The sequence below is a fragment of the Plenodomus lingam genome (genome assembly GCF_022343315.1).
Source record: "Plenodomus lingam strain CAN1 chromosome Unknown contig_11, whole genome shotgun sequence".
NCBI lineage: Eukaryota > Fungi > Ascomycota > Dothideomycetes > Pleosporales > Leptosphaeriaceae > Plenodomus > Plenodomus lingam.
In genome coordinates this window covers 971,230-988,704 of record NW_027093929.1, presented here as the reverse complement: position 1 = coordinate 988,704, position 17,475 = coordinate 971,230, and the positions used below count along the sequence as shown (strand labels likewise).

Here is a 17,475-nt window from a genome sequence, read left to right as displayed (position 1 = left end):
TGGAGTCCAGATACCCCTCGAATCCCCAACCTTAAAGCCACATCCCTTCCCTTTCCAACCCAAACGAGTCTCACTCCGAATGTATGCCCTGAAAATGACAAAGACGTCATCATTCACTCTGGTCTTGTGGGTAAGTTACACGACGCCGATGTCCTGCTTCACTCAACATCTGACCAATCCTAGTCTAGTGGTATGATTGTTAGTACACCCATCCCTCTTGGAATAGTTTCCTTTCAGGGTTTTCAATAACTAATTTGGAGACAGCTCGCTTAGGGTAATACCCGAGCATTGCTTGCGAGAGGCCCCGCGTTCGAGTCGCGGCAAGACCCTTGTTATTTTTGCTGGGGCGAAGGCTGGAGGCTTAAAGGAATTGGAGATTAGAAAGTGGTTTAGGTATGCCGTCATGGTATTGTGGGCTACTCGTTTCGTTGCGCCTGACTGCATTCGTGGAGCAAGAAAAGATGCTTAAGGGTTTTTTTTAACAACTAGGAGTGCTGTTGATCCTTATTGCTGTTTCCAATTGTAGTCGTCTAGAAAGGATGTGGTGTTGGATTCAAATTGCCATAAAAACAGTCTTCGGGAATTGATGTCTGCTCTCTGCCGAACCAAGAGTTAGGTGAATTAGAGTTGACATCGTGTATTAACGCACACGTGATTGCGCGTCGTTCCTTGTAAATTAAGCAATGTGTGCTATTTACTCTCAAGCTTGTTCAGCACCAAAGAACGTTTCGTCCGCCATAAAAAGGCCTACGTATTGTAACAGATGTCTTGATCAACGTAATTCGCAGGGGTACAAACAAAGCCATTAAACTTCCCGACGCGTCGCGCTCCCCGATGACGCAGATGATCTTTTGGCTAGCGCGTCGCCCTTTGAACTCCACCATCGATCGCATCGCGTCTTCGCTACCCCTGGCGCTCAATCAACACTACCCTGATATGACAGAGGCAGTTGTTTAATTTGCCTTCGCACATCATAGTACTCTATATCCGATATGACATCGTCTTCTGCTACGAGTGCAACACAGTCTACCCCTACGTCCTCGCCACCACCAGTCGACATGGACAATGAAACCGCGTCCAGTGCGATGCAAAAAGAGGAAGAGCGCATGAGGGCACAACGCGAGAAGAATGACGCAAAACGAGATGCGCAATTGGAAAAGGAACGGCAAGAGGACCTCAAGAGTGGCAAGGATGTTCTGGATAAGAAGTTTCAGCAACTGGAGTTCTTGATGAACAAGAGCAAAGTGGGTAACAACCTAATCTCAATGAATACGTTCGTTTTATTACTCAGGAATCCTCCTAACGATTATTCTTTAGTTATATGCGACGGTAATGCTTGCACAAATGCAACGACAAGAAGACGAAGAAAAAGCACAAGACGAAAAGACCCAAGGGCAGAGTTCGAAGCGCGAACAGAAAGCTGAGAAAGCAGCAGCTGAATCACAGCGGCGAGCCACACGCGGCTCCGTAACGAATGGCGCACCAACACCTAACCAGGAGCCTGAAGACACCTCACAAAAGAAGAAAGGGCGTGGCAGGCCGAAAAAAGGAGAACCCAAGATATCAAGTTACTTCAAGAAAGCGGATGTGGAGAAGAAGACGGATAAAACGAACGTTACAGAAGCATTACAGGATGCGGCCGACGAGGACAACGTAAAGCCGGGCGAAATCGGGATGCAGAATCTCAAGTCGGCGCGACAACCGAAACTGGTGACGGGAGGCACGATGCGTTCATATCAATTGGAGGGTCTCGAATGGATGCTGTCACTATACGAGAATGGCATCAACGGCATTCTTGCTGACGAAATGGGTTTGGGTAAGACGATCCAAACCATTGCCATGCTTGCGCATCTTTGGGAGAATAAATCATATGGACCCTTCCTTATCGCAGCACCCCTCAGTACAACGAGCAACTGGGTTGCGGAATTCAAGAAGTGGACACCGAGTATGCCAGTCATGCTGTATCACGGTGATAAGAAAGAACGGGAGAGACTACGCAAAACAAGGCTTAGGAACCCGGGAACTGACCAATTCCCTATCATGGTCACTAGCTATGAAATCTGCATGAATGATCGCAAGTATCTCACAAGTTTTGGATGGCAGTTCATCATCATTGATGAAGGACACCGCATCAAGAACCTCGACTGCCGCCTCATCCGCGAGCTTCAGCAATTTCAGTCCGCGAATCGTCTGCTCATCACAGGAACACCACTACAGAATAACCTGACGGAGCTTTGGTCGTTGTTGCATTTCTTACTCCCAACCGTGTTTGATAAGCTCTCTACGTTCGAAAGCTGGTTCGATTTCTCTGGCTTGAAAGACAAGTCGAGCTATGAGAGCCTCCTATCAGAGGAAAGACAACAGTACCTCGTCAAATCGCTTCACGCGATACTGAAACCATTTCTGCTACGCCGAGTTAAAACGGATGTGGAAAGTCTTATGCCAAAGAAGCGCGAATATGTCCTCTATGCGCCTCTGACTACCATGCAAAGAGAACTATACCAAGCCATCCTTGATGGCACGAGTCGCTCGTATCTCGAAGACAAAGCAGTTGAGAGACTCAGCGTTGGTCTTCCCAGTCGAGCGGGAACGCCTCTCAGTGTTCGTAGCAACAATAGCAGCCTTAAGCGGAAGGCATTCGACGGCGTTGATACACCCAGCAAGAGTGCAAAAACATCACGAGCAGATACGCCTGCATCAATGGCATCTACTCGGAGTCGCGCAAAACCAAAGAGGAACTACGAAGAAGTCAGTGACTCTGAATACTTCGATAGCCTTGAAAAGCCAGAGAGCGCATCATCAGAGCAGGAAGAAGAGTTGGATTCGGATACGGAAGAAGATCGGATCCGCGCCGCAACGTTCGAAATCGCAAAGCGTCAACTGATGCAGAAGAAGCTCGGTAATCCGATCATGCAGCTACGTTTATGCTGCAATTCGCCCTACAACTTCTTCAATCCCTTCCTCAAGACTGAGATAGAAGGATCCGAGACATTTGCGAGCGAGATCGAGCCTGATGAAACCCTAGTATCTACGTCTGGAAAGATGCTGCTCCTTGACACTTTGCTACCAGAGCTGATCAAACGGGGGCACAAGGTTCTCATTTTCTCTCAATTCACCACGACGTTAGACCTTTTGGGACAATACTTGGATTTGAGATCGTGGAAGTATGCTCGTATCGACGGATCAGTTGCACAAAGTGATCGTCAGGAACAAATACTCGCCTTCAACAAGCCGAATAAGTCGAAAGATGCCACAGACATCTTTATTCTATCCACGCGCGCGGGAGGTCAAGGTATCAATCTTGCAGCAGCCGACACTGTCATTCTCTTTGACAGCGACTGGAACCCACAGCAGGATCTCCAAGCCATGGACCGCGCTCATCGCATTGGTCAAACACGGAATGTCATAGTTTACCGCTTCGCAACGCGCAACACTGTGGAGCAAAAACTGCTCGAATCAGCTGAAGGAAAACGCAGGCTCGAGAAGCTGGTCATTCGCAAAGGTGGCGTTCGCAACGAAAGAGGAAAAGCAAGAGGGAATGACAAGGAGCAAGAAGTCGAAGAGCTGCAAAAGCTTCTGCGGCGAAGCGACGGCGAAAAGTTCGACATTGAAGGCACCGAAGGCGGGAAGCTCATGAGTGATGCAGAGCTGGAGATTCTATTGGATCGAAGCGACGATGCTTATATCAGGGCTGAAGAAGGTCTCGATACTGGTGGTGAGGGATCGATGTTCAAGGCCGTCGGAAAGCGAGAGGAGGGTGCGCTCATGGAAGGACTACGGGCCGTGTGAGGCCAGCTTGTCAATAAGGCACAACCTCCGAGCAAAACCTAAGAAAATATATGACCTTGCAAGCATCATATCTTCCGTGGATGAAAGAGCAGTCAGCATCTGCCGCGCCGCGATGCGTTCAATTCGCAGAAATGCAGCTTCCGATCGCGCAGGGGTGGATTGACGACTCGCCCCCTATTTAGGCAATTCGGATTTATGCATGATTTCACCCAGTCCCGGGACAATATTGTCGCATCCCGCACGTTACGGACATAAAATCGCGTCTGTCATGTCGCTGCCCCACCAGATCTAGGGTGAGGGCGCAGTTCATATGACCATGGAATTAGCGCTGCGTGAACTTGTATTTGGCATAGGGTTAGGCTATGCTAAGCTCTACTAGCTAGCTAAGCGAGGTTAACTAAATATTATACTATAAGATTTTATAACATATTCTAAACCTATTCTAAATATATTCTATACTAGTAATACTATAAGCTACTACTACTATACCTATTACTAATATATCCCTTATATCCTATATAAGTAGATTAAAATATATTTAGAACGTGTTCTTAATAGGTTATAAAAGTACTATTAATAGTACCTTACCCTTAGCTATATCCTAGATAATATTAGGGTATAGCCTATAGTTAGCCCTAATAGGGTAGTTAAGATAGAGAGTAGAGAGCGCTACTACTATACTAAGATTAATAATAAGGGCACCTTATATAGAGTAAGAACAGGTTCTAAATATATTCTAAATAGGTTCTAATATTCTTAGGCTATTCTAGGTACTAGGGGTACTCTATATACCTATGCTAAAAAAGATTATAAGCTTAATATAGCCTACTATAAGGTTAGTAGGGTTAAGAAGACTAGCTAGCCCTTTATAAGGGAGGTCTATAAGGTAAAGAGTAAATATATTATTAATCTATTCTTAACTTATTATACTAATATATATAAACTTCTATATAAAGGTTATATATAATTACTAGAATACTCCTTACTATAAGTTATTTAGAATATATTTAAAACTTATTACTAACTTATTTTATAGAAGTTCTCTAAGCCTAGCTAGTAGCTACTATAGGCCCCCCTATAAATACTAATACCCTCCTAAATATAATTTAAAAGAAGACTTACACTAGCTATAATAGTAATAAGGTATAGCCTATAAGAACCTATTAAAAATATATTACTAACTTATTATAACTTAACTTTATTACTATATCTACCCTACTAAGGATTTAAGGTTATTAGGTTCCTTATACTATCTACGCTTATAATTATCCTAGCTATAGTAAATTATTTATAATATATTATTAACCTATTCTTAATATATTTTAAGACTATTATTTTAATACTAGTGTAGACCTTACTAATTCCTACTAGAATACTACCTAGTTCTACTTGTAGTATGCTTTTATAGAGCCTAGGGAGGATAGAGAGGATAGAGAAGATACTAAAGAGGGGGAGGGAGATAATAATAGTAATAAGTAGGAATATATTAAGAATATATTAAGAATAGGTTCTAATAAATAATATATAATAGTATATAACCTAAAAGGGTAGTAGTAATTACTAAAATAAACTCTCTACTCTTCTCTTTTTTTTTTCTATCTACTAAAAGTAAAGTACTATTTACTTTTATAGGGTCCTTTAATAGTATATAACTTTTTCTTTTTACTTTTATAGGTATTATAAAGCTCTAGTAGTCCCTTAGATTAAAGAAGAATCTAGTATTTATAGGTGTCTAGCTATAATATAGTATTAATATATTCTAAATATATTTTAAGAGACTAGACTTATATCTCCTTTTTACTACTTTTACTAAATATTATTTATAGTGTAAAGGGGAGTAACTATTTACTCCTCTTCTTTACTCTCTACTTCCTCTTTAGCCTTTACTCTAGCTACTACTTCTTATTATAGACTAGCTATCTTAGAGGGTTCTTAAACCTTAGAGGAGGTACTTAGTGTAGTCTACTCTACTAGCAGAGAACATATTATTAACGTGTTTAGAATATATTCTTAAGTATTTACTATTAAGCTCCTATAAAAGATCCTTACTTCTATAATACCTTATATTATAATTCTACTATAGTTTACTAGGGCTATTTAAACCTTAGGATAATACCTCTTAAGGTAGTAGATAAGATTACCTCTATTAGAGAAGTAATACTAAAATAGTTATTAATATATTATAAATATATTCTAACTTGTATATATATATACTCTATAAAGTTCCTATACCCCTAATCTAGCCTAAATAGCCTAGTAGAAAAGCTTGCTAGGAAATACTATACACCCTTTATTTAGGTAGGATATTATAGGAGAGAATACCTTAGTATTAGATAGAAGTAACTTAAGCTTAATATATTACTAGTATAAATCCTACTTAGTATTAGAATAAGTTTATAATATATTCCTAACACGTTCTATTATATACTAACTTTAAAAGATCTTTATAGACTATATTAACTAGTTATATCTAATAATATTAAGAAAGATAGATAGTAAAATAGTATTAAACTCTTAAATATAAAAAGTTCTTATAGAGTATAAGAAGAAAGAAGAAGAAAGAGAAGAAGAAAGAATATATATTTATCTACTTATATATATTTATATAATAGACTAGAATATATTAAGAACTAGTTAGGAACTAGTTACTATATTTATAGACTAACCCTACCTTATATAAAAAGTAGCTATCTCTTTCTTAAGTTTAAACTATACCTTTTATAATTTAAATAGTGCCTTTTTCTATATAAGTTCTTCCTTATCTACCTCTAGCTTTTCTTTTCTCTTCTTTAGAGCCTAATTACTAAGAAGAGCCTTTTATTATAAAGTTTATAGTTATAGACTAATAATAAGTTAGGAACGTGTTATAAACGTGTTTTGCAAAGCATACCTTTAGGTTACTATTAGTAGAGGAGAAGAGTCTAGTAGTAGAGAAGATAGAAAAGGGGCTAGTAAACTTCTTTCTAATACTACTCTACTACTTGCCCTCTAGCTTTAGGCTTTTAAGCGTGCTCTTTTATTTCTTATTAGAACTAAGATATATCTAGTTAAGTTAGATATAGTAAGACTTACTTTATTATTATCTAGAGTATTATTATTATTATAGGATATATTCTAAATATATTCTAAATATGTTTTAATTAGTAAATATATATAATACTAGTGTAAGACTTACTTTCTCCCCTCTAAAGCTTTTTAAGGTACCTTTACTTAAGCCTATTAGGAGTTCTATAGTTATAGCATATTCTAAACTTGCTCTAGGCTTTAAACTCTTTTATATCCTATAGATCTATCTAGTATACACTATATAATATTACTTATATAATTCTAATAGGTTAAGAATAGGTTATAAACTTACTTCTAAGTAGCCTTAAGAATACTTATATACTTACTAGTTTTATATCCTTTCTAGCCTACTTACTTAGCTATATTTAAATAAGATTCTAGTTTTTCCTATACCTCTTTTAATATTTTACTATAGTATTGCATAATCCTAGTAGTAATTACTAGGTTTTTCTTATAGATTACCTAGTTTTAGGTATCTTTAGAGGGTTTGTGTTCTAATTATATAAGAATAAGTTAGGAACATGTTTAGAATAGGTTTAGAATATATTTACTTACGTAAGAGGAGGTTAGTAAGCTAAAAGTATTCCTCTACTATTAATACCTATAGTAATTCACTTAGACGTAAAGAGGTAGTATTATCTAGCTCTCTTTTATATACTTTATAAATACTTCTTTATAGATATACTTAATAAAATCTTATATAAGATTAAAGTTGCTAGCGCTAGTTACACTTATAGGGATTAATTAACTAGAGATAGCGCCTAAGTCCTAGAAACAAGTTAGAAATATGTTATAAATAGGTTATAGTGCACTATAAAACTTGCCTATTATCTGCTTATTATATATATTAATAGTAGTCCTATAGAATCCCTATAAGTAAATATACCTCTATAACACTTATCTTTTTATAAGTGCTTTATACTTCTAAAAGAAGTTAGTAATAGTAACTTAATATATCTTAGTTATATCCTTATCTATAATAATTTAGCTAAGTATAATAACTATAATATATTAGAAACGTGTTATAAACCTATTCTTAATGCGTACACTTCTTTTCCTATAGGTAGAAGATTACTATTAGAATCTCTACCTATGCCCTATATAACCTCTTATATAATATATCTATCTAGAACGTGTCTTAATCTAATAGAATTAATACCTACTCTTTAAAAAGGTAAATAATTAAGTTACCTAAGCTTAATATAAAGATTTGCTATATATACGCCTATAGTAATATATTAGTAATATATTCTAAACCTGTTCTCTTATACTATATATAGTTTTAGGATCCTAATGCTTTATCCTCTACTTATAGTGTACTCCTCTAAGGCTACTCTTAAATAGGAACTATAGAAGCTTTTCACGCTTTATAATATATAAGATTTTATCTTTATTTGCAAAGCTAATATATATTTCTTTAATAGAATAGAAACCTTTAAGTTAGAGATAGGTTTAGAGCTAGGTTAAGTTTAGGAACTAGGCTATAATAAGTTAAGAATATATTTATAACAGGTTATAAATAACTTATATTATATAAGCTATAGAGTAAGTATAGGCTATAATACCTTTACTACTTCCTTAATATTACTATTAGATAGTATTAAGGGAGGAGGAGGTATATATATATATATACTAAAAGAAATAATAGTAAAAAAAGGTATTACTACTATATCTATTAGTATAATTACTTAGAAGGTAACTTTATATAGGATTTTAAATAGAGATCCTTGCCCTTATAGATAATTAACGCCTAGAATATATTAGGAACATGTTAGGAATAGGTTGTAATATACCTACTACACTTCTTTATCTAGCTTAACTATAGCTTAACTATAGAATATAAAGCAGGACTACTAGAAAGATTTAATATCTCCCTAGTTAGAAGACCTTATAGATATATAGAGTCTACCTCTAGTAGTACCTAACTAAAATAATATTTTTTCCTAGTAGTAGATATTAGGCTATAGTTCTAATAGCTAATATATAGTTAAGCCTATTCTATAATTTACTAACTTATTATTAATATATTTTAAATATATTTAAGTTTTACTCTCTACTTAATTTACTATAGTCCTTATTATAGAATAATAAGACACCTAGTAGTCCTTATAAATCCTTAAAAAGAAGCGCTTAATAAGGCTATAATAATAGCTTCTTATTTATAGTTCTCTTTATAGAATTTTCTTAGGTACTATACTTTTTAAGGTTTAGATCTAATTATATAATATATTATTAATAACGTAATAAGAACATGTTTATAATATATTCTTAAGATACTTACACACTTTTACCCTAGAGTATTAGTATTTATACTAGCTTACTAGCTAGCTATTAAAGAATAGTAAAGTTGTAGGCCTATTAAGATAGATAGACTAGTAGGAGTATTATACCTGCTAGAATTAGAATAATTTAAGAATATATTCTTAATGTGTTACCTATATAGCCTATATAAGCACCTCTTCTCTTATTAAGTAAGAGCTATCTTTATATTGCTAAACTAGTATTATATACCTATACCCTTAGCTATATAATTAAGGGTATACTAGGAGAATAGCTATATACTTAATAATTACTAGTATAAGTAGTAGTCCTTAACTATTACTATAAGTAAGGTATATATTATGCCCCTATAATATATTACTAACCTATTCTAAACTTGTTCTATTTACTTTTACTTACTTCCTTAACGCTACTACTACTATCCTCCTCTAGCACTTTATATAGTTACCTAAATTTATCTCTAATATTACTATCTAGTTTAGATATATTATCTAGTACTACTATACTAAACTCTAGTATAGTATTTAGGAATGCCTATATATTATTAAGAATAGGTTTAGAATATATTTAAAAAAGATAGTAATAAAAACTACGTTTACTTGCTTAAATTACCCTAATTTATACTTAACTATAGGCTAGTTTATATAACTATAAAAATTTGCCGCTGTGACGTGGACTTGAACCTATAGGGATATTCTAACCACTTGGAGTAAAGCCCAAGTCGCCCAACGCTAAACCCATGGTCATATGACATGCCACCACATCTAGGGTGTAGGGCAGGTATCACGGCATATTGAGGCTCATGCATGTCACACAACGAAGTCGTGGATCGACATCACGAACGCACCATGCAAGGATACAACACCAGACTGAGATGGAACTTGAAAATCGGGGCTCAGTAGAAAATACATTTATCGGTACAATATCAGCGGTGGTCGCGAACTTGATCACGTCACAGCCTCTTCCACTGATAGCCGTAAGAGGCCCCACAACCTCTTATTTCTATATTAGCCATAACGTGGGTTTCTATTAAACCCCAGGTACCTTAATCTATGTCACAGGCCTTGTAAACATATACTCCTTGGTACTGTATTCTAATTGGTTGCTAAACCCCTTCTATTGATTCTTCCACGCTTTTTCTATTTACAGCCAAGTACTTCTATTCTCTATGGACTTGATTGCGCTGGAACGGCGTTCCTGCTCGCCTATACAGTTTCGCTCAGCCATGGAGGATCCGTATAATACCTTGATGCCTCTGCCACCGCTGGGCTGTTGAAGATTGCCCAACAGGTTCCAACAGCACGACTCTGCAAGATGCGGTGGATAACTTCCAGCCTTACTGTGGCTCTGAGCCTGACAGGACCGGCCGTCTCGGTATTAACTCCACGAGCGAGAATTGAGGTGGAACACAACACGCGAATCCCCGCACTTGATGGACTACATAAAACAGCCTCTCAGCCAGTGGGAAGGCTCAATACCACGATATCTTTACATCACTTCGACACTCGTCAGACAGCTGGACGCTGTGGAGCAGACTTTGGTGGCCAGAGATGTGGGAACAACCAGTGTTGCTCGTCCTATGGGTATTGTGGGACTGATCCTGAACATTGTACGGAACATCTCCTCGAAATATATAACCAGCACTTCTACCGTACTGATAAAACTAGGCGCTTTGCTTGTAGGATGTCAACCTGACTATGGCCGATGTGGTGATGCGCCAGAGCCCACTCCCACACCTACACCAACGCCTACCCCAGCACCGCCATCTAGCCCACCTGTCATCTCATCATCGAGCACAATCGTACCCACGACTTCCTCAGTCCTCCCGCCGCTCCCCTCTGGAACCCTTATCGTCTCTCCAAACGGACAATGCGGTAACGTCACGACTTGCGCTGGCTCAACCTTTGGTCGCTGCTGCTCAGAATACTACTACTGCGGTAACTCCCCTGCCTTCTGCGGTACAGGGTGTCGCCCTGGCTTTGGCGCCTGTGATGGCGGTCTCCCTCCTATCGTCTCTTCATCGGTACCTGTACCTATCCCCCCGACATCGAGCGTTATTTCCTCGTCGTCGTTGTCGCTCTCGACCACGTCAATCAATATACCCACCCCAACATCCACCCCAACACCATCCTCAACAGCAGCACCCGTTCCAACCAACGTCAGTACGAATGGCCGCTGCGGCCCAGAAGGCAACGGTATGACGTGCCAGGGCTCATCGTTTGGAAGGTGCTGTAGTGACTATGGGTGGTGTGGAAACCTGAGTCCAGACTTTTGTAGCGTGGCTTGGGGCTGTAGACCACAGTTTGGGTCTTGCGGCTGAGGGAGGGGGCCGGTCGGGTGTTGCCGTGGGGCGTTTTGGGGGCGCGGCTATGTAGTGTGGGTGTGGTGGTGGTGCATGGATGGAGTGGCCGAGGCTTTTTAGTGTATATTACTTGGACGCAGGGTGCAGCCGATAAGTAGGCAAGTAGAAGTTGCATAGCATGCTAGAACAGTAGGCGATCAAGACTGATTGGTATGAAGCACTTATGGATAAACTTATTCGCTCTAGATGCATTTCATGCATCGTTCACTAGCTGATGGTTCTCTCGATTCGTTAGTTGCATTACTGGTCTATGGCTCCGCATGCCTAGGGAACACTCTAGAACGAACCGTTCATGTGTGCGTTCTTTGGCTTTTGTAAATGACATTCCTATGCACTCTTGCTTGTTCCTGGTAATATGCGTGGTGGCGTAACCTCCGATGGCACAGCATCTAGTAGAAGCCATGGCGTGCAGCCATGGTGTGTTATTTATGTAACTTCTTCAGTATCAATACTGCCATTTTCAATTGAAGCTGCTTATATAAAGGTGACACCAATGATAGGCATGTCATATTGCACGTGATTGATAACGTACATTGCGTGTGAGGTAACTGTGCATCCTTTGGCTATTATGCTCATAGCGTACTAAGATTAAATTATGTCGTGTTTCAGTAGTTCTCAGTAGTTCTGACATGTATAAATCTTGTGTATCCTCATATATATTTAGCGCGTAACTTACGTGAATCATGGTAATGCTCAGTCGCGTGCATAGGCTCCCTAACCTCCTTTGTAGCTGCGCAAGCTCCTTGAGAGCACCACTCAACCAATCTCGTAGAGTACACTACACATGAGACTTGCCCCTTCTAGGCCTTTGGTCACAGCACACGATACTAGAGCTTCGTCAAGGTTGATAGGCCTCGGTATTTCTCCGCTCAAGGTGCATGGAGGTGGGCAGCAAGATCGACCGGTGGTTCGGTAAGTTTGACTTGTCCAAGCTATTGGATACACCTAGTTGTTTGTGGGGTAATGGCAACATGAATTAGGTTGATCGGAGTCGTTCCGCGCTGAGTCGGTCGTCATGGCCACAACGAGTAGATTGTTAAAGTAATACTACGATACCTAGCACTTCGCTACACTGTCAGTCTGGATCAAGTTAGTCATATCAGGCCATGGACTGAAGTGGCTTTACACCTCTCGACTTATTGCTCTCCACGCAACGACAATTTGCAAGCCTGTAAGGACAGAGTCAATGAAATCCAGCAGTTACCCTCATCTAATGCGCAACAATTGATGACGTCAAGGGAACCTATTCAAGTCCGGTGTTGTTGAAAGATATCGATGAACAAGCACGGAAATGAACGCCACAATAATGTCTGTATGAACAATGGCGTAAGATCATTGGCCCCAGCCCTTTGCCCCAGTGACAGCCTGCACTACACTACAATTTAACATCAATCTAGGAACTGCCATTGTGGTAGTTACTTTCCTTATTCGGTCATTTGTGAGTAGTCTGGCAAATCCTATCCACGACATCTAGAGCCAGGTTTGGCGGGAACTTTGTTCCCGTGTCTAAGGCTGAGATCTGCAGATCTACAGCCGGGTGATATGTCCACTACGTGATTGACCGCGGCTACTTTCAAGATTTTGGCACTGGACTAGAGGCGTCGTGCTAGACGCTTTGAACAGGACGAGTTGATGTCAAGTCTAAGGTGATGGCTGTCAGGGCTTTGAAAGACGGTGGGATAAAGTTAGAGCGCTCGGCCAGTCGAGGCAACTCTTTCTACGGGGTTTCCCATTCACATTGTCAAGATCCATTTCTCTTCTACACAATTACTTCTGCCGTTGCGCCCTTTGCAAATGCTTTCCCAGCAGCTATGTTGGCGGCGACTGCCAACGACCCCGCTTTCAGGCCCGAGCAGCAAAAATCGAGAAGATGCTTAGCAAAAGACAGGCTGGAACAGATGCTGCAACTGGAATCTTTGAGCCTATGAACACATTCAATGCGGAGAAGCAATTCGTCAACATCAGCCGGGGCAGTGGTCACGAGTATGCAGCACCTGGGCCGAATGATCTCAGGGGTTCATGTCCAGGTCTCAACGCCTTTGCCAACCACGTGAGTGATACATCAACTGTACTCTGGAATTAATAGGCTGACCAACCGAAGAACTTTCTGCCACATAATGGTTATGCTAGTGTTGCACAGTACATCGAGGCAACTCAGAAAGTCGTCGGTATGGGCCTGTTCTCGCAACCTTCCTCTCATCGTTCGAAGGTGCCCTCGACAGTGACCTATTGAACTGGTCCATGGGAGTTACACGCTCCCTCGCTCAAGGAGGAGTGACTGTCCAGCTAGGAAATGGACTCTCTGGATCCACAACAAGTACGAAATAGATGCAAGTCCCACGAGGCCCGATTTGTACGAAGCGGGAAACAATTACAAGACTGTTGGAGCACAATTTCAACAATTGGTCGATGCTTCGCCCGCCGGTCAAGTCACCCTTGATTCATTGACAGCATTTCGCTCCCACCGATTCGACACCCAGATCAAGAACAACCCTGACTTCTTCAACGGCCCATTCGCTGGAGTTTTGGTGCAACCTGCTGCGTACACCTTCATCTTCAGATTCATGGCAAACCACAGAGCGGAGTTCCCTGCGGGACGTCTGGACTATGCTACAATTCAGTCTTGGTTCGGTATTAACGGCGAGAGTGGAAGCTACACCGCTACTCAGGGCGCCGAACGCATTCCTGAGAACTGGGTTGGTTTTGCAAAGGGACCATTATTTGAAAATTATCACTGACATCAAATCTTAGTACCGTCGGGCACTCGAGTACCCATACGAGACCAACTACTTCCTTGCTGATACAGCAAATGCTGCCCGGCTCCACCCCAAGTTTCTCAGCATTGGAGGGTATGTCTGCCTCCATCACCAATTGGTAATCTCATGCTGACACGTCTTAGAAACACTGGCAAAACCAACACCTTCACTGGCGTCGACGTTGCCGATATGACTGGAGGCGTCTTTAACGGCCGCACGCTGCTTGAGGGCAACAGCTTCTCTTGCTACGTCTACCAGTTGTTGGCCCAGGCTAAGCCTGATATTCTTCTTGGTGCACTCAACGGTCTGACAAGCGCCATCGGCAATGTCATTGTTGCTCTGGCGTGTCCCAAGTTGCAGAAACTTGATGCAAGATTGCTCAAGCAGTTTCCCGGTCACATCAAGCAGGCGGTTTATGGCCAATAGTTGGGCATTTAGACGGTCTGGTTCCAGGGATCGAGTACACCGTGGAGAGAAGCCAGAGCGTGTGATAATTCATGCTGTTGTACCATGTATATATGAAACCATTTATTACGAGAGCTTTAAGATTACATTTTGAGACAAACGCGTGCGCCTGGTTCAATGCCTCGGCACAAGTGACAGGTTTTTCTATGATGACTGCTTCTCACCCTCGATAAAGTCTCGAATCGTCTGCTCCAATCCTACATCCTCACTGAAGCCAAGCTCTTTCGCCCTTGCTGTATTATACTTCGCAGGCCAACTCAGCACAATCGTTTGTGTCTTCTCATCCCTCTTCTCTTTGACCAATGCCCTCGTTTCTTTCCCAGCAACCTTTTCCAGCGCGTCCAAAATCTCCGCACTCGTCGCCGTATATCCCGGCAGCAAAACCTGTCTAAAGTGACCAAACTTCTCTGCAGGCACCTTGATCGCATGAACCAAGTTGGTAGCCAACGCCCGTGGTGAAGTGAGCCAAATCCCAATGCTGGGATCCACAGGTAATTCACTCTCCTGGCCGTGAATCGGCTCGCGCACGATGCCCGACACAAACGACGACGCAGCCGCAGTCGGTGCACCAGCGCGCACAAAGACCGTCGGAAGTCGACACGTTCTCCCATCAATCAACCCACGGCGCGAATAATCATTGAGCAAGAACTCAATCATGAGTTTCTGCGTCCCGTAGCTCGACTCCGGCATCGGGACTATATCTGTCTCCGTCGCCACATTCTCCACGGCTTTGCGGCCAAACACGGCACACGACGACGTGAAGACGACTTTGATGCCTGGGCGCTTGGTGCGGATGACATCAAGCAGCTGGCGCACAGATTCAAAATTTACTTTGAGCCCGAGTTCGAGATTGGCCTCGGACCCGCTCGACATGATACCGTGCAGGATGTAGACGGCATCAGGTGACTGCGCGATCAAAGCCTCGCATGCGGAGAGTTGAGTGAGATCTGAGGCAGTGCATGTGACGTCCTTTGCAGTCGTGGGATTGGAGGGCTCCTTTACGTCTGCGAGGATGAGGGACGTCGCGGTGTTGGTTTCAACGAGCTTTTTTGCGAGGATCTGGCCTACGAAGCCGCCTGCACCGGTGATGAGGACCTTCATGTTGTCGTGTGAGATAGTGGAGTAGTGGCACTGGTATCTTCTGTTGTTCGTGTATGTCAGGTGGTTTGAAGAACGGCTGTATCATGTAATGCGGCTGGGGGTAGACAAGGGCAGCGTTTATGGTGAACTGGGTTCGGTCAGAATGCCGGCGAAAGGTGGGGGGGAAAGTGTGGGGAACGGCGCTTGTGCCGATTTGGTTGCTCCGACATCGATCTTGACGACATTCTATATGAACGTATTCCTCAAAATGTTTCTTGGCTAAAAAGATCTTCAATTTGATTGGAAAATGGACTACTCGTATAATCATAACCCATGTTCACTCGACCTGTTCAAGTAGGCGGATGCTTGTTCTACCCCCAGTGGGCGTCAAATCTACTCGTTTCCCGACGTCGTTATCCAGTAATATCACGAAGTCAACTGATATACACTATGCATAATCCTTTGAGATCGGGAGGAATACAAATACCGGTAGAACGTAGTGCATAGATTATTATGTAACTCAGATCCTTAGCCCCACTTACACAACCAAGGACTTCCCTTGCTAGTATGAAGATCGCCCAACGGGGTTTGCATAACCAGGTAGAATGCATCAAAATATTTCCCTTTTTCGGAAATCTCTGTTGGATCCTCAGTCAGTGATATTTATCCCGAAGAATGCGACATCTTCTGCTGTGGACTGCTACATCTAGTCTTGAAGATGATTTCTTTTCGCACACAGGATGTAATCTGCTTGAAAATGGACTTAATTTGTATAATCTTTACAATGGCTCCAGAACTGACACCCCTCCTCGTGAATTCTCTATTCTCCTTTGTCTACAGGAATACTTCTGGCTTTACTGCCCTTGATAAGATTCTTGGTAGAATGATGGGAGACTTCAAACCTACAGGACGAATTGTACCATCACTCCTTGTCATTGTATGTGTAGAACAATGAACAGGAGCTTGATTTTGGTCGCCTTTAATGTGAAAAACTCAAGAGAACGGGACGTTTTGGTGACACAAGTGTGCTTTATATAATACATTGTACATGACGACAGAACTAAGCTAATATCGTATCTTGCTAATATAATAGATCTCAATGGTCCACGCGATCATGGAAGTAAAAGCTTCCGGACATCGAATGTGTTGACATCATGAGTAGGAGAGGCGAAAGAGAGCGTGAATCCCATAGTACTATTAACCATGACATTGCTGTATGAGAGTGCCTTTTTGTCTATCAGTCAACGCGTACTACTTTCCGATCCAATCGTTAGGTGAGCGAAAAAGACGCTATCACAGTAGTTAGCATCAAGTAAGCCAAATCTTCTTAGCCAAATTTGTGAGATCCTTGCGCTAATTGATTGATAGATATCGGCTTGGCATTTTCAGATATTCGAATACAACACGTCTAGGATAAAATTAAGAGCATATCGGTCTCTGTGATAAATTGTTGGAGGTGTAATGTGAGTGCGTGTTTACATGCACCGGAAAGTCTTGGCCAACCTAAAGCGGACAGACTACAACTACATGCAGAAATTGGTGACAATCACAAGTGTTGCAGAACAGCACCACGATAGTGTGCTCCCTCAGTTGATAGACCAGGAAATCCTTCTTGGAGCTCATCGCCAGCTTGTGATCGGCACAACAGCAGGTCACATGCAGCTTGTTTCGCCTGGA

The 17,475-nt window shown here is 41.3% G+C and overlaps 4 protein-coding genes across 4 annotated transcripts; 3 read left to right on the top strand and 1 right to left on the bottom strand.

Moving 5' to 3' along the window:
- Positions 1-798: 798 nt before the first annotated feature.
- On the top strand, positions 799-4,222 carry IAQ61_000743 (uncharacterized protein). Its single transcript, XM_003842559.2, has 2 exons — positions 799-1,244; positions 1,318-4,222. Exons 1-2 carry the CDS (start codon positions 993-995, stop codon positions 3,787-3,789), a joined length of 2,724 nt encoding a protein of 907 aa, XP_003842607.2. The 5' UTR covers positions 799-992; the 3' UTR covers positions 3,790-4,222.
- A 6,345-nt stretch (positions 4,223-10,567) lies between these two features.
- On the top strand, positions 10,568-11,455 carry IAQ61_000742 (uncharacterized protein; the record flags this gene model as incomplete). Its single annotated transcript, XM_003842560.2, has 1 exon — positions 10,568-11,455. One exon carries the CDS (start codon positions 10,568-10,570, stop codon positions 11,453-11,455), a length of 888 nt encoding a protein of 295 aa, XP_003842608.2.
- Positions 11,456-12,328: 873 nt separating this feature from the next.
- On the top strand, positions 12,329-14,679 carry IAQ61_000741 (uncharacterized protein; the record flags this gene model as incomplete). Its single annotated transcript, XM_066094801.1, is given in 8 exon segments — positions 12,329-12,409; positions 12,558-12,668; positions 12,913-12,935; positions 13,244-13,547; positions 13,628-13,814; positions 13,826-14,193; positions 14,249-14,346; positions 14,397-14,679. Coding segments are annotated over 8 exon segments (1,455 nt in total), but the record flags the coding sequence as incomplete, so codon positions are not given.
- A 183-nt stretch (positions 14,680-14,862) lies between these two features.
- On the bottom strand, positions 14,863-15,819 carry IAQ61_000740 (uncharacterized protein; the record flags this gene model as incomplete). Its single annotated transcript, XM_003842562.1, has 1 exon — positions 14,863-15,819. The coding sequence occupies one exon, from the start codon at positions 15,817-15,819 to the stop codon at positions 14,863-14,865; it is 957 nt and encodes a 318-aa protein (XP_003842610.1).
- Positions 15,820-17,475: the final 1,656 nt, after the last annotated feature.

Bases quoted from the DNA above. Each gene is read 5' to 3' on its own strand.
- IAQ61_000743 (XM_003842559.2), top strand. From the start codon at position 993: ATGACATCGTCTTCTGCTACGAGTGCAACACAGTCTACCCCTACGTCC. The intron at 1,245-1,317 runs GTGGGTAACAAC...ATTATTCTTTAG, and splicing joins TCTTGATGAACAAGAGCAAA to TTATATGCGACGGTAATGCT.